The sequence below is a fragment of the Neomonachus schauinslandi genome, chromosome 2 (genome assembly GCF_002201575.2).
Source record: "Neomonachus schauinslandi chromosome 2, ASM220157v2, whole genome shotgun sequence".
Taxonomy (NCBI): Eukaryota; Metazoa; Chordata; class Mammalia; order Carnivora; family Phocidae; genus Neomonachus; species Neomonachus schauinslandi.
Window position 1 is genome coordinate 119,174,574 of NC_058404.1, and position 15,536 is coordinate 119,190,109.

General features: G+C 36.5%; 1 protein-coding gene across 5 annotated transcripts in view; it reads left to right on the top strand.

The window, feature by feature from the left end:
- The first annotated feature begins 2,271 nt into the window (after positions 1 to 2,271).
- The window catches only part of SLC9B2 (solute carrier family 9 member B2), a 40,493-nt gene continuing 27,228 nt past the window's right edge, over positions 2,272 to 15,536 (top strand). For 2 of the 5 annotated variants that reach the window (XM_021680371.1, XM_044912660.1), the window contains exons 1-6: positions 2,272 to 2,402; positions 3,087 to 3,267; positions 7,819 to 7,989; positions 11,881 to 12,023; positions 12,883 to 13,010; positions 14,233 to 14,408. In XM_021680371.1, coding sequence (XP_021536046.1) covers positions 2,313 to 2,402; positions 3,087 to 3,267; positions 7,819 to 7,989; positions 11,881 to 12,023; positions 12,883 to 13,010; positions 14,233 to 14,408 — 889 coding nt within the window. In that variant the 5' untranslated portion in view covers positions 2,272 to 2,312. The remainder of the gene's footprint in view (positions 2,403 to 3,086; positions 3,268 to 7,818; positions 7,990 to 11,880; positions 12,024 to 12,882; positions 13,011 to 14,232; positions 14,409 to 15,536) is intronic. The other 3 variants (XM_044912658.1, XM_044912661.1, XM_044912659.1) reach the window with 2 other exon arrangements.

Genomic DNA, 15,536 nt, shown 5'->3' on the forward strand with positions numbered 1-15,536 from the left:
GTCATAAATTCTTCAAGATGGGAGGAACCTTGTCCTACTTAATAAGGAAAACAAAAAGAATCATAGAGGTTTGTATTAGGGAGAAGGATTTGAGTGACTCATAACCACCACTATTCAATGTTTACCATGTGCATGGTTGGAACCACTCTTATATCCATTTTATAGATAAGGAATTAGTTACAAGGAGGCTAAGAATTTTGGTATATGATGGGACTAGACTACAGACCCAGCTTTGTTCAACTCCAGACCCAGCAGACATCACCACTTACTATATGAGGGGGTCATTCTCTACACAGGGTGAAAGCCAAGTGCCATGATTTGGAACATGATATCCTAACTCTCCAGCCTCATTTCCATTGCCTTCAGCCTCCCACCGCATGCTTCAACAAAGTTTCCCCTTACATCCCACTGGCTTCCATACCTCCATACCTTTAAGACAAGGGTTCTCTGAACCCAATATTTTTCCTGTCAAAATGCCATTCTTTCTCATGAGTCTAAATTTTGGAATGAGTTTATAAATTTTAAAAATCATATCTACATATATACATACTATATCATTTTATGTACATGAGGTTTTTTGAGATGCCACTCTGGCCAACATTGTATTTTTTAAGAAAGAAAAATAGTGGTGGTAGTGATAATGATGGTGGTAGTGATGGAAAGGATATAATTTTCTTTGGAATATTAAATGCAAACATCTTGGCACTTTGTTAAACAGAAAATGATTCCTTGAGGCAGGGGTCCTGTCTGATTAATCCTTGTCTTTATGGCCTAGTATAGTGTGTGGCACATATTAGGTATGCAAATGTGTTGAATTAGATTATCCCTTCTCCCACATAATTTTCTCTTTGCTCCTACCAGGGTGTATAGTTCATGCCTCCATTAAAGTATCATCATACTTGTTGCATTAGGAATAAGTTTGATTACTAGTAACAAGAATACTTGACTAACAGTGGTTTCAACAATTACTTCAAAGGTTGGCATCCAAGATTGAGGGAGCAATTCAGGGATATTGTCAAGGAACCAGCTCCTCCTATCTTAATTATTCCCCTTAGTAAAGGGCTTTTTATTCTCATGGTTGAGAGATGCCACTGGCCTTCCAAATGGTGTATCTACATTCTAGGGAGGAGAAAGAGAAATGTTAGAGGACAAAGAGTAAGGAGTATGATCCTCAGAAAGCTTTGCCTTATTGTCTGGGAATGAAAGCCCTCCCCAGGGACTCTCACTTATATCTCATTACACAGACCTGTGACACATGGCCACCTAGAGCTGCCAAAATGAATAGGAATTGGAGTTTTTGGCTTTTCAGCCTATAGCATGGGAAGCCAAGGGCAAAGAGATTGAAGTAGTTGTTTATGGAGTCAACCTATAGGTCTGTCCTACAAGTTTTTTTGTTACTTCATGTAAGTTTATTTTTTCTTGGAATATTGTCAGCCTACAGAGAACAAAAAATATGTTTTAGTAATCTTCAAATTACCCACAATGACTATCAAGAGAGTAGATGTCTAAGACATTGTAACTATTCAATCAATGTTGTATTATTTTCACTTTAACTTAGAAATATGAACCAGGCAGGAATTAGTGATTCTAGTTTCTCTGAAAATGATGGAATCCATAGATTTCTCTTCAGTGACTCATTTCAACATTGAAAAATTGCCTGGAGCTTTCCTGTTTCATCAAGTTGGCTCATTAGAGAGAACAATTTAACAGTAATATTGCTTGGAATATTTGAAGAATAACTCAGAAAACAGGGTGGGAAAGAAATATAAAAATATTAACAAGGCCTTTTTCAAGAGAGGTAAAGGTAAATGAGAATTAGATACACTACATTGTAAGTATAGATAAATAAGAATACAATACAATATATTGTAAATCAAAGAAAAGATTAGCAATTGAAAGTTAAGAATAGGGACTCCTGGGTAGCTCAGTCAGTTGAACATCTGCCTTCGGCTCAGGTCATGATTCCAGGGTCCTGGACGAGTTCCCAGTCCGGCCTCCTAGCTCAGTGGGAAGCCTGCTTCTCCCTCTGCCTGCCGCTCCCCCTGCTTGTGCACTCGCTCACACTCTCTCTCTCTGACAGACAAATAAATTAAAAAATTTTTAAAAGAAAGTTAAGAATAATCCAATTTAAAGTATTTTAGACATTCAGAATTCTAAGGGAAAAAATAAGTGCAATTCACTCATTTAAATTGCTCAAACTGCTGCTTAATTCATTCATGTGAATTTCCAACTTGTTCTATATCTATACTATTTCTCCTTCAGAACAGATCCCATTCCTCCTTCCTGTATCATCTTATTTCTAGTTATAAATCATGGGGGATGAAGATAAAGTAATTGAACGTGAAGATTTGGAACCATCCACAGGAATGGATCATGCAGCTTCTACATATCAAGAAACACAGGTAAACCTATGACCAAATTTAGAATATTCCAACCATTTCCTTAAGGAAGGGACTGTATATTTCCAAATATATGATACAATTGTATTCTCTTCATTGTCCATCACTCAGTTAACAATTCTCCCCATTCTTAATCCCCAAACTCATACGGTATGTGTGACTACCAGTTTTCCTGGTAGTCATTTAGCAGCTAGACCCACATGAGGCTGGAAAAATAGAGAGCTTGTGAAATGCTTTGTGTTCCCAGCCTAACCCCTGGGATGGTTCTGGTTTTTACCCCCTCTCTCTTTTTATTGCTTAAATTCAAGTAGATGAATGAATCTGAATTTGTTTTCACCACAAGTAGTTCTCTTTTTCTGGCCCATTTTGATATATTTACCAACTATTGCCTTGAATAATATCTTAAATAGGCTGATTTTAAACCCAGTACTACAAAACAAAATGGAATACTATGTGACTCAAGCATTTATAATGTTACCAATAGGGACTTAATGGTAAATACTCCTAACATAGTTCTTGTTCCAAGCATTTACTCATTAGTTACTAATATAGCTGTGCATTTCCACTGTAAAGTGTTAGCCTTGATTCTAGTAATGGAAATTTGATCTGTGATGTGATGGCTCAGTAACTATAAAAATGTACAGCAAATATACAGTTTTAAGGGTTCTTAAATTGTTTTAAACACAGGAAGAAACAGTTATGAGCTCCAAAGCAACAGATGCCAAAGAACCAACAGAAGGAAGTAACCTCCTGAATAGCAGTGAAAAAAAGCTACAAAAAATACCAACTGAATCAAATAATTTGCAAAGACTGAGACGAACATTTTCTTGTCCTCCACATGGTTTACTGGATAGAGGAATAACAAATGGTATGTAATTGGTAAAAATTAATTCAAAAAGAGAGGGTAAAAGATAACATTGTTATAATGAGAGATTCCAAAATAATATGGTTTAAAGGACAGAAAAAAGTTTACTTCTCTCACACATAAGAACTACTGGGTGAACAATTCACTTTGTAGATGGCTCTGCTCCACAAGTCATTGAGGGGCCCATGCAGACGGGTTCTACCATCTTCAACACAAGGCTGTTGCCACTACCATTCCAGCAAGCAGGGAGAGGAAAAGAGCAGAGATCAAGGATATTTTCCTTTTTTGTATCTGAGTAGTTTCATAGGATTACATTAGGACTCCAATGAGAAAAATGATTGAGAAATCACTTGTAAACAGAAAAGCACTACATAAATATTGGTTTTAATTATTATTAAATAATGCAACTAATGTTTGAACAAACACAGCTTAATTTATACTTTCAAATGAATCTATCATTTTATAAGTAAGGATCCTGATTTCCAATTCAACTTATTCCAGTACAGCTACTATTACCTAAAATATTTGGGGGATTTTTCTTAGGGAGTTTATCTCAGCACTATTTCAAATATTGTCTTTGAGGAATGGATTTGGTTTTTGGAGGCAGACAAACATTATTATGATATCAATTTGATGAACAGATGATGTTCAGATTCAGTAATGCTGTTTTTTGTTCAAAAAGGAAGTGTGTGTGTGTGTGTGTGTGTGTGTGTCTGTGTGTGAGTGTATTAATTTTGTACATTGGAAGATATGTGGTATAGCAGGAAAAAGGAGAAGGGGTTTGAAAATTATCTATAAAGGCAAAATTAAATACAATTTCAAAAATTATGTTGAGGAATGACAGCACCACTGGAGTATATATATGGCTTCCCAAATAAATATGTTGAAGAATATAACACATTTGATCTAAAACTTGTGTTTACTAAAAAAATCAGACTCGCTTCTTTATTGTTATACTTCATTTGTGAGCTCTGAAAGACATTTTTACCATTCTCAACTTGGACAATGGAAGCCAAGTATAATATGATATATTCTAGGCTCTACACATGTTTTTAATGAAATTAGCTAAGTTCCAAAATATACACCAGTTGTTAAGGCAACCGATAATTTAATACCTATTCTGTCCTTTTTATTATTTTTTTAAACTTTCACCATTCAAATCATGGCACATATCTATTTAAAATATTTATAGTAAAAACAGATAGGGATTGCATTAAGGAAAGGGTATAAATGAATGTGATTTGGAGACTCATTTTTTTTAATTCTATGATCATTGTCCATAAAGCTGCCTGAGAATTGGGAACTCATGATATATAAACACCTCTTACTTGTTTTCCTGTGCCTCTGTTTTGGAGGCTTACAAGACTGCTCTTTTTTTTCCCTGTAGTCCTTCCTGTGTCCCGTCAGTGTACTTAAGTATTTTTCTTAAGAAGTAGATCTCACATGTGAAAATATGATTTTTCCAAAATCATAAATGAGAAGTAAGTTATTAACTGAATTAAATGTGATTAGATAAACCTTGTAAATGTACATTTACTATATATTTAGAACTGCATTTTGAATATGAGAAAGGAAAGAAACGCTAGAGGTTTAAAAGAAAAGTGGTCTTGAAGTGGAAAAATTAATTCTACCTTCTAAATTTAGTACAAAACTGGTTTTATACTTTGATAAGGTAAAATTTAGTATCTGGCAATTCCTGCTTTCCCATTGCACCTCCCATACTACATAGAAATTTCAGTTCCTATACCCAAATGGAAAATACAGAAGGCTCTTTAGTTATTTCATTGTAATAGCATCACAGTCTACAAAATCTGTAATAATTCTGTGAGGGTTAAAAAATGGGACATTGGATTTGATCTCCAGCAATATGGTAGATGAGACTCAATGAACAATTCTATCACTTATGTCAATGAAAACATCTGAAAACAATATTTTAAGTCTTTTTAAATGTAACTGTTATCTGTCAAGAAAACAGGAACTTGTCAGACACCAAAAACAGTATGACTTGGAGAAATAAATAAGCACTCAAGCTGGCTTTCACTCTGGAGGCTTCTGTAAAATGCCAGTGAACTTGAGATTCATTTTGAGAACCATGAGAATATAGGAGGCTGTGCTTGAGTCTGCCCAGGTTGGGAGAAATTTCATAGGAGACATCATTCTTCGTCACCCACACTGGGAAACTGGAACCCAATGTGATGGTGAATTTGAGATAAACTTGCCCTGCAGAGGGAGACTGCAACAAAACCTTATCTGTCTATTCTGTAGTGTTCCTGGAAGAAGGAAGAGTTTCCACTAAAAATGTGTCCCAGATTGTTAAGATTCTAAGCACATGGTAGGAGCAAATTCAGATCCTATCTGGGAAAACTCACATTCACCTCCAACAATTCCCAAAGATAAAGTTTCAGAAAAGAGTTCACTGTTGCCCAAAAACCCAAAACCAAACAAACAAAAGCAAAAATCACAACAAGCACAAGGAAACAGACTTCAAAAATTTGCATTATCAGAAAATAAAATAAAAAATATTCTCAAAATCTATGAAGTTAAAGAGGAGGTAGGAAATATAAAACAAGTAACTGTTTATAAATATGAATAGATTTTAATAAGCACCAAATTGAACTCTAGAAATGAAAGACATAGTACAGTAATTGAAATTTAAAACTCAGTAGATTAGGCAACAGATTAAGTGAAAAGAAGATTGATAATCTAGCAAATAGATCTGAAGAGATTACAAGGCAGTACACACGGAAAAAATATGGACAGTATGAAAACTGGGGTTAGGCAAATGGAGAAGGGACTGTGGCTGTTTAATTATTTAATCACAGTTCCAGCAAAAGAGAACAGGAAGAATGGCGAAGAGGAAATATTTGAAGAAATAAAGAAGGGATGTTCCGGAATTGATGGAAAATATAAATCCTAAACAGACTAAAAGGAAGCCATACTGAAATTAAACATAAGTACTGAACATATCACACTTAAATTGCAGAAAACCAAAGAAAAAGTAAAGATCTTGAAAACAGCCAAAGAATAAGATTTCCCTAAAAGAGACTTAAAAACAATAATGAAAGCCAGAAAGCCAAGGAATAGTATTTTCAAGGAACTGGAAGAAAGTAACTCTCAGCCTAGAAGTGTATATACCCTGGAAAACTATCTTTTAAGAATGAGAATAAAGGTAATTCCAGATAAATAAAACTAAGAATTTACTACCAACAGATCTTCATGAGAAATATAGTATGCTCTTCCACAGTGTTTCTGTACCATGAAATAGTTCATATATGATGGTAAATAAGGAATTGTGTCAGTGTTATATGAAAGTTTGCATTTGTACATAATTTTTCCTGCCACATTTATATTTTGCATCATCAAGCAATAGCGAGTGAATGCAAAATGCACTGAAAAACAAAAACAGAAAAAGAAGACCAGGTATATGGTTTCTTACAATTAAAGATAAAGCCTTACTAAAATGAGGACTTTTTAAAAAGCTGAACTCCTTCAGGCAGGTAGTTGCTGGCTGAGGGGCTTCAAAGACTTCTCAGCTTTCTACACCATTAAGCTATCTAATGAAACCACATGTGGATGTAGAAGCCAACAGTACAGATAAGGTAGCTGCCAACACTTTTCCCTCAGTTAAAACAACAACAAATATTTGATTGATGGAGAAAACTATAATCTGGATCAGATTTAGATGGAACTGCTTTCTATTGAAAGCAAATGCTTTCAGGATTCTACATGTTGAGGTAGTAAGTGTGGTTCCAGGGATTAAGTCCACAAAAAAGAGACCGTGAGATGCAAATGTCAGTGGAGATTTAATTGCGCTGGTACTTTTATTAGGATTATTACGGTTTTTGTCAGTACTTTGGTCACAAGTTCTGAGTTTTGAGTGGTCTGCCCAACTGTTTTCACAGGAGTCTTTGTATTTTCAGCGTACAATTTAGTACAACACAAGCTTTTCAAAGAAACATATTCACATCCTAATAGAAATGCCTCTGTTAAAGGAAATTCTTTAGGCAACAAAGTAATTGTCCCAGATTAAAGGGTTGAGTTGCCATAACAAATAATGATCAAAATAGAAAATAGATGAGTATGTGGATAATTCTAAACAAACATTGACTATAGAAAAGAAACAATAACAGTGTTTACTTCAAGACAGAACTGAAAATACTGGAATGCGATTGTTCAAGCATTCTCCTATGAAGAGAGTAAAGATAGCCAATGTTACTCTTTTTATTAACTAGTGAATATTTATGGTAAAATTATAAAGAAAAATAGGGGAATGGTAAAAAAAAAATTCAAGATTGTAGTTCTTTCTGGTAGTGTAAAAGGAGATGGAGGATGGGATTAGGAGGGGCCATAGGTGGATCCAAAGACACTGGTAATAGCCTACTTTTTAAGATGGTTGGTAATTACCCAGTTGTTCATATTACTGATGTTCTTTAAAATTTACACATAGTTATAAATATTTGTATGTATGTTCAACATTTTTAAAATTTTTACATTATACCAAAACCTGCATATGACAAGTTACTGGTAGAAACTAGTTTTCCTGGTTTATTTCAGTTACCATGGTGGTTCTTCTCTGGGCTGTAGTTTGGTCAATTACTGGCAGTGAATGTCTTCCTAGAGGAAACCTATTTGGAATTATAATCCTATTCTATTGTGCCATCATTGGAGGTAAACTTTTGGGGCTCATTAAGTTACCTACATTGCCTCCACTGCCTCATCTTCTAGGTAAGTGCTAAACACTTTCTGTTTTCTTCAAGAGTAAATCATATTTTAAAAATTGCAGTTTGGAAAGCTTTTGAAAATCAACATAAAATATTTCTGTATCTGCTGGGCTGGCATCAAAAGCCAATTGTTAAATTTTGAGTTAAACATAGCAATTTTTAAAAATTACATTAAATCTACAATTTTAATTTTTACTTAAAATTAAATAATTTGCATTAAAAACAAGACCAATAGATACTCAAAATTGATCACTTCCTAATTATTTTACTGCATTTTCCCCTTATCTATGCTCTTGATATTATGGAATTAATATATAACGGTGTGCCACTGGCTAGCTCTTCCCAATTGCACATTCGTTGACATCATGTTGGTAGCTTAACATCAACCATGGTAGAAGTAACTATAAGACAGAAATCAGCAAATGCTACAAAACAGGGCTCAATATATTGTAAGTCACTCACATCATTGACAAAGGACTGAGGGGGTCATCTGCCAACTCAATATCAGGTGGCCATATCAATCCAGACCATTGGCAAAGGAAACAGTGCCCCAGGGAAGTTGTTTTCACATTCATTTGGAGAATAAAAAATGCTTCCTCATGCCCCCCTAACAAAACTCCAAAAGAAATTCTTAACATATTTTTGAGTTCTTGTTAGATTATTATTTCTTTTGAACTGTGCTCGTATCAACACTGTTTGTAATGAAAAATCTGAAAAGTTCCTTAAAGTCCATTAATTGGTCCAGAATTACAGTACTTCCAAACAGTGAAATACTCTTGTAATTATTTTTTTTAAGATTTATTTATTTATTTAAGAGAGAGAGAGAGTGGGGGAGGGGGGAGGGGCAGAGGGAGAAGGAGAGAATCTCAAGCAGACTCCCTGCTGGGCATGAAGCCTGGTGAGGAGAGTGATCCCACAACCCTGAGATCACAACCTGAGCTAAAACCAAGAGTTGGCTGCTCAACCGACTGAGCCACCCAGGCACCCTGATGCTGTTGCAACTATTAAAAAATGAGGCACACACATACGTACAGAAGCATGCTTAAATCAGTATAGAAACTTTCTGGAAAGGCACAGAAAACCCGTAAGTGAAAGCTTTGGTGAATCAAGGTCAAAAGTTTGCAGTTGGGGTAAGTCTTGTACTTGCCACTTTATACTTGTCAGTAATGTTTTAATTTACCACGAGCATGGATTATCCTTATTATTCTTTTAAAAACAACTGTTGTAGGCTAGTTCATAGTTGCAAAAATTCTGGAAAGACCCTAACTGCAGAATTCAGAACTTAAGAGACCTTCTAGATTAAATGGCAGCGATGAGAGATGCCTGGCAGTGATGCATCCTGGCCTAATGGTGTCTGGAGCAAGTCACAAAAGCTATGCTTGTCATTAGCGTCTATTCTCATAGCTTACATACAGAAACTTGCAGTAAATTTGTTTAATTATTTCATGTGCAGTACTTGTGAGGACATGCTGAACAGAGGATACTGCTGGGGAAGAACAGAGGCCAGAAGCCTCAGAGTGTCTGACAGAGAAGTTTTTCCCATTGTAGGGCATGTGGTATCAGCGAGGGCACGATTCTCTCACAAGCTCCTCAGCTCCCTCAGTCACTGTCAACTACCTACACTTCCCAGAATGTGTCACACTTCATCTTCATGTCTTGGAAGAAACTGCTAACCCATCCAGAAACTTCTCAACTCCCCAGCCCCTTCTTCCCTTCTTTGAATCCCTCTGACTCACCCCTCCTGTCTGAGCTCATACAATACTGCCTTATGCTTCCATAAAATTGAGGTTGTCGGTTTAACTTGCTCCCCTAGAGGCTGAAAGCTTTTTGACATGAAGTACCAAGTTTTTGTTCATTATTATATTTCTAATACCTACTACAGTGTCTAAAATACTGAAGGTGGGGAGCCTGGGGGGCTCAGTCCGTTAAGGGTCTGCCTTCAGCTCAGGTCATGATCCCAGGGTCCTGGGATTCAGCCCCGCATTGGGCTTCCTGCTCAGCAGGGAATCTGCTTCTCCCTCTCCCTCTGCCCCTCCACCTCATTCATGCTCTCTCTCTCTCTCTCAAATAAATAAATAAAATCTTTTTTAAAATTTTAAAAAAATAAAATACTGAAGGCATTAGGTAAATGTTGAATGGCTGAACAAAAGAGTCAGCAGCTGACATGACAGAGCAATGTCTATTTCGTTGTAACTCAGCTATAAGCCTTTGCAAAGCAAGTTATATATTTTGTATTAAATTATCTGGCTTGAAGGTAAAATAGAACCCATACAGGTATTTGTTGAAAATTCAGGTAATCTGACATAGCAAATAATTTTAGGAGCTGTTTGCTATTTGCACACAAAAGAGTGACTGAATTGGGCATTGTATTAAAACATTTTATGTTTAGAATTTGACCACATTTCTATCCAAATACTACAACCTATTTCTCCTTTGCAGGTTCAATTATTTAGGAATTATTAATGATTCTAGTCATTTTTTAAAGATTTATTTATTCATCTTAGAGAGAGAGTGAGGGGTAGGGGCAGAGGGAGAAAATCTTCCAAGCTGACTCCCACTGAGCATGGACCCCGATGCAGGGCTCTATCCCACAACCCATGAGATCATGACCTGAGCCAAAACCAAGAGCCAGATGCGCAACCGACTGAGCCACCCAGGTGCCCCGATTCTAATAATTTTTATCTGCACATTAAAACCCCCTTTTTTTTTAGCTCCTCTAATTTAACATATTGTTTTAATTTTTTACCAAAAGTTTAACCTTATTTCATCTAGGGACTAAGCATAAAGGATGTGGTTTCTGGGATTATAGGGTAGTCTCTTTCACAACTAAAGTGCCAAAAAATACCTGTCAGAATGGCTGAAATAAACAACACAAGAAACAAGTGTTGACGAGGATGCAGAGAAAGGGGAACCGTCTTGCACTGTTGGTGGGAATGCAAACTGGTACAGCCACTCTGGAAAACAGTATGGAGGCTCCTCAAAAAGCTAAAAATAGAACTACCCTACAACCCAGAAATTACACTACTAGGTATTCACCCAAAGAATACAAAAATACTAATTCAAAGGGATACATGCATCCCAATGTTTATAGCAGTACTATCAACAATAGCCAAATTATGGGAACAGCCCAAATGTCTATCAACTAATGAATTGGTAAAGAAGATGTGTTATATATATAATGGAATATTATTCAGTCATAAAAAAGAATGAAATCTCGCCATTTACAAAGACATGGATAGAGCTAGGGAGTATTATGCTAAGTGAAATAAGTCAGAGAAAGACAAATACCATATGATTTCACTCATGTGGAATTTAAGAAACAAAACAGATGAACATGGGGGGAAGGCAAATCAGAAAACACTTTTTTTTAATTTAAATTCAATAAATTAACATAATGTATTATTGGTTTCAGAGGTCTGTATTATTGGTTTCAGAGGTCTGTGATTCATCAGTCTTATATAACACCCAGTGCTTATTACATCACATGTGCTCCTTAATGCCCATCACCCAGTTACCCCATCCCTCCACCTCTCTCCCCTTCAGCAACCCTCAGTTTGTTTCCTGTGATTAAGAGTCTCTTATGGAGGAAAACCAACTCTTAACTATAGAGAACAAACTGATGGTTACCAGAGGGAAGGTGGGTGGTGGAGGGTTAAATATGTGATGGGGATTAAGGAAGGCACTTGTAAAGAGCACCAGGTGATGTATGGAAGTGCTGAATCACTATACTGTACACTTGAAACTAATATTACACTGTATGTTAACTAACTGGAATTTAAATAAAAACTCTAAAAAAAGAATATGAAAGAGACATGAACTCAAAAATAAGTAAAGTGCCAAAAATGTTTTCTGTATTTGTATACTAACTAAAGAGTTATTGACTTCTCCATTCTAGGTATGCTGCTTGCTGGGTTTCTTCTCAGAAATATCCCGGTCATCAGTGATAACATACAGATCAAGCACAAGTGGTCTTCCGCTTTGAGAAGCATAGCCCTGTGTGTCATATTGGTCCGCGCTGGCCTTGGGCTTGATTCAAAGGTATGAAGTGTAAATTTCTAATTGTTGACCAGGAATTGTATTCCTCCGATCCTACTACTATTGGGAACCACTGAGCTTTAGACACTTTGTGTGACGGTCTCAAGAAGAGAATGGAGTTTATTTCACACAGGACTGACTATTCCCAGAAGATGTCCCATATTCTTTCTTGGAGTGAGGTGGAATTACTGTCTGGGGACAGCACTAAGAGTGAAGGCTCTGCTTTTCTCTGACAGAGATACAGGTCATCCTTGTAGATAATGGTGATAAGAGAAAGTATTACATTTTTGGTGTGCAAAGCCTTATGCAAGTGTTTAGGGCTAACTATACCAGCTCAAGAAACTGTTTGGTACAGAGGAGGAGTTCAAGTATGCTTATTTTAATGTGATTACTAACATATGTTTTTGAATGAAAGAATGAATGTTCCTAGGGATGAAGATTTTCACCCTGGCCTCTCTATGGGGCCACAGATTATTAAAAAAGCTAATGTTGAGAGTGTTCAATCAGCTAGTTTGGGGATTATTGAGTACAGACTCTAGAACACCCTGCCTGAGTTCAAACCTGGGTATGTAATTTAACCAATTTCATGATCTTGGGCAAATGACTTTAACTTGTGCCTTTTTAGATGAGGACGTCTAAAAATACTGGGAATAATAATATCACTTATATCATAAGGTTGCTATGAGGATTAAATAAGCTATCTCCGAAACACTTAGAACACTGAAATATTTGTTAAAACTCATTACCTGGAAAATTCATGGTAATCCAGACATGGTCTGAATACTGAAGAAAAAGTATTTAATGTCATAATCTCTACCTGTCTTTATAGGATTATTTTAGTATCTCTATTTGTCTATTTCAGGCCCTGAAGAAGTTGAAGGGTGTTTGTGTAAGATTATCCATGGGTCCTTGTCTGGTGGAGGCGTGCACATCTGCTCTTCTTGCTCACTTCCTAATGGCTTTACCATGGCAATGGGGATTTATACTGGGGTAATGATTTTTTTTTTTGTCATATGAAAATAATGCAGAGATGTTGAGGTCTTTCCCTGATTCCATACAAGAGAATGTATAACAAATTATTTTAAGGACATCAGAAATTACAACATAGGTATTCCAGCATCATCTAAATATTATAACTTCAAAATATACTATATATAGTATATGTCTAACTTTTACAGCGATTATGATTTAAACTATTGAAAAAGTAATATTACTATTACTATTAAACTATTGAAAAAGTTTTACCTACACCTGATTCCGTGCTGGTGAGAGAAATTGCCATCTCTCACCTCAAAGTCTGTCCAAAGGATAATAAATGTGTCAACAGTAATCAACCTCTAATGTTGTTTTTCTCCTTCTGACACAGACAATTATGATTAGGTGGTTCTGCTGTCTCTTCCTTCCACTGCCAGTTCTTTGAATGGTTAACAGTCATGAGAAGTAAATAAATGTGAAAAGTACTTAGTAAGAACTTAGTACTAATAAGTAGGCAAGAAGCAAGAAATTCTTACTTCTCATGGTTGAGACTGTGGAGCTGTTCTGCCTGGATTCCAGTCCCAGCCCCGTGACTTTCCAGTATGTGACCTTTGGCAAGTTCATGAATCTCTCTGTGTCTCAATCACTTGATTTGCAGAATGAAGATAGTGACTGTAGCCACCTTCTAGGACTGTTGTGAGGATAAAATTAGTTAATATATGTAAAGCACTTAAAATAGTGTATAACGTTTTCGGCTGTTACAGCATCTGCTGGGGTTACTCTCGCCATCACTGCCATGATGGCCTTCTCCTAATCCGTTGTCTTTTTCACATACCAAATCCCAACAGAAGGTCTAACATTAGTCGGTTCCAGTTTAAAAAGTTCACGCTGTGTTTTTCAACCCTCATACTATGAATGTTTTGGTTTTGTTTGTTTGTTTGTTTTTTAAGGCAGATTCCTAGAACTTAACCCCATGAGGCCTTCAGTACCACCCATAATTACATATTTTCGGGCAACCTAAGTAGTTCCAGTACAAGCTGTCTGTGGCCACACTTGGAAAAAGTGCGCTATAGAACGTGTGTGTGTGTGTGTGTTTCTGACTTAGTGCTTCACTGCCATTTGAAAACGGTAGTTGTCTGAAGTGTAACCTCTAAAAGAGTAGAGTTTACTAGAATTTCCACAACAATAATAACAATGAGTAAGCCACTATCAACTGTTTAAAGTGCTGCCTACTTAGTTTTGTTTTAGGTGCTGTGTCTCCAGCTGTCGTGGTACCCTCAATGCTCCTTTTGCAGGAAGGAGGCTATGGGGTTGAAAAAGGCATCCCGACCTTACTCATGGCTGCTGGCAGCTTCGATGACATTCTGGCAATCACTGGCTTCAACACATGCTTGGGCATGGCCTTTTCCACAGGTAAACTGGTCAGTTCACAATGAGCTGTTCTCTTGTGCCCTAAAGACATAAATTATGATGTGACAAGCAAGGCATATTTGCTTGATAATTGGGTAAGGCAGACTGAAATAGAGAAAGCAACTCCAAGAGTTAGTTCTATACCTAAGGAGGGACCAGTAGCTTCCTATTTTACTCCCTTAACCCTCTGGACATGGACTGTTCCAGTGGTCTGGTAGGACATTAGTGGGGGATCCAGAGTAGCCAAGTTTAAGGAAGGATTCAAAAAGCTTTTGCATGGAGCCTTCTGGGAAAGTTAAATCTTGCAGACTTCACACATAGATGAGTAGGTTTTTCAAAGAGCACAAGTGACTAGAGAGCCGTCCAAGGGGAAGGAAGAGCATTCTTCTAAAATAGGAACAGTTTCTGCTCTCTTTTACCATTTTATGGGCAATAACTGCAATGATTTTAATGGCTATCTTATTAGTACTCACTAAGTGTCTGATATGGATGTATTTTGTGCTAAATAGTAATAAAAGAAGGGCACAAGGCACTTTTTGTCTCACGCTATTATCAACACTTTTACTCTCCTTTGGCACAGCACAAGTTTCTTTTTAATCCATGTCCAAGATCAGGAGATTAAGATTTGCAATTCCATATTATTGACAAAACTTAATTGTAGCCTTAGTTTAGCTTCCAATAACTGTGGGAACACACTTTCTTGGAAGGTCATGTGTTTTCAGTCTCTCTGGTTATCTTCCCATTTTACAATTCATGCTGATTACCTAGAACCTCACCTCTTCCCCATTGCCCTAAAGTTGCCTTACATCCAGTCACTAAATTAACCTTAGCAAAACATGGTTCTCATAGTGTTACTTTTTGGCACAAGAACCAATGAGGATTCCCTATTATCTGTTAGGTCAAATCTACACTCGTCTTTATTTTCATTCTACTGTACGTGTCCAAATTTATGTTTTCACTGATTTCCTGGTATGCTTCTTTCCTTATTTTATTTTTTTATTGTTTTCTCTTTCCCAGCTTTATTGAGGTGTAACTGACAAAATTGTAAGACATTTAAAACATGTGGCATGACGCTTTGGTATACATGTATACATTGTGAAATGATCCTCCTGTCGAATTAAGTAACACTTC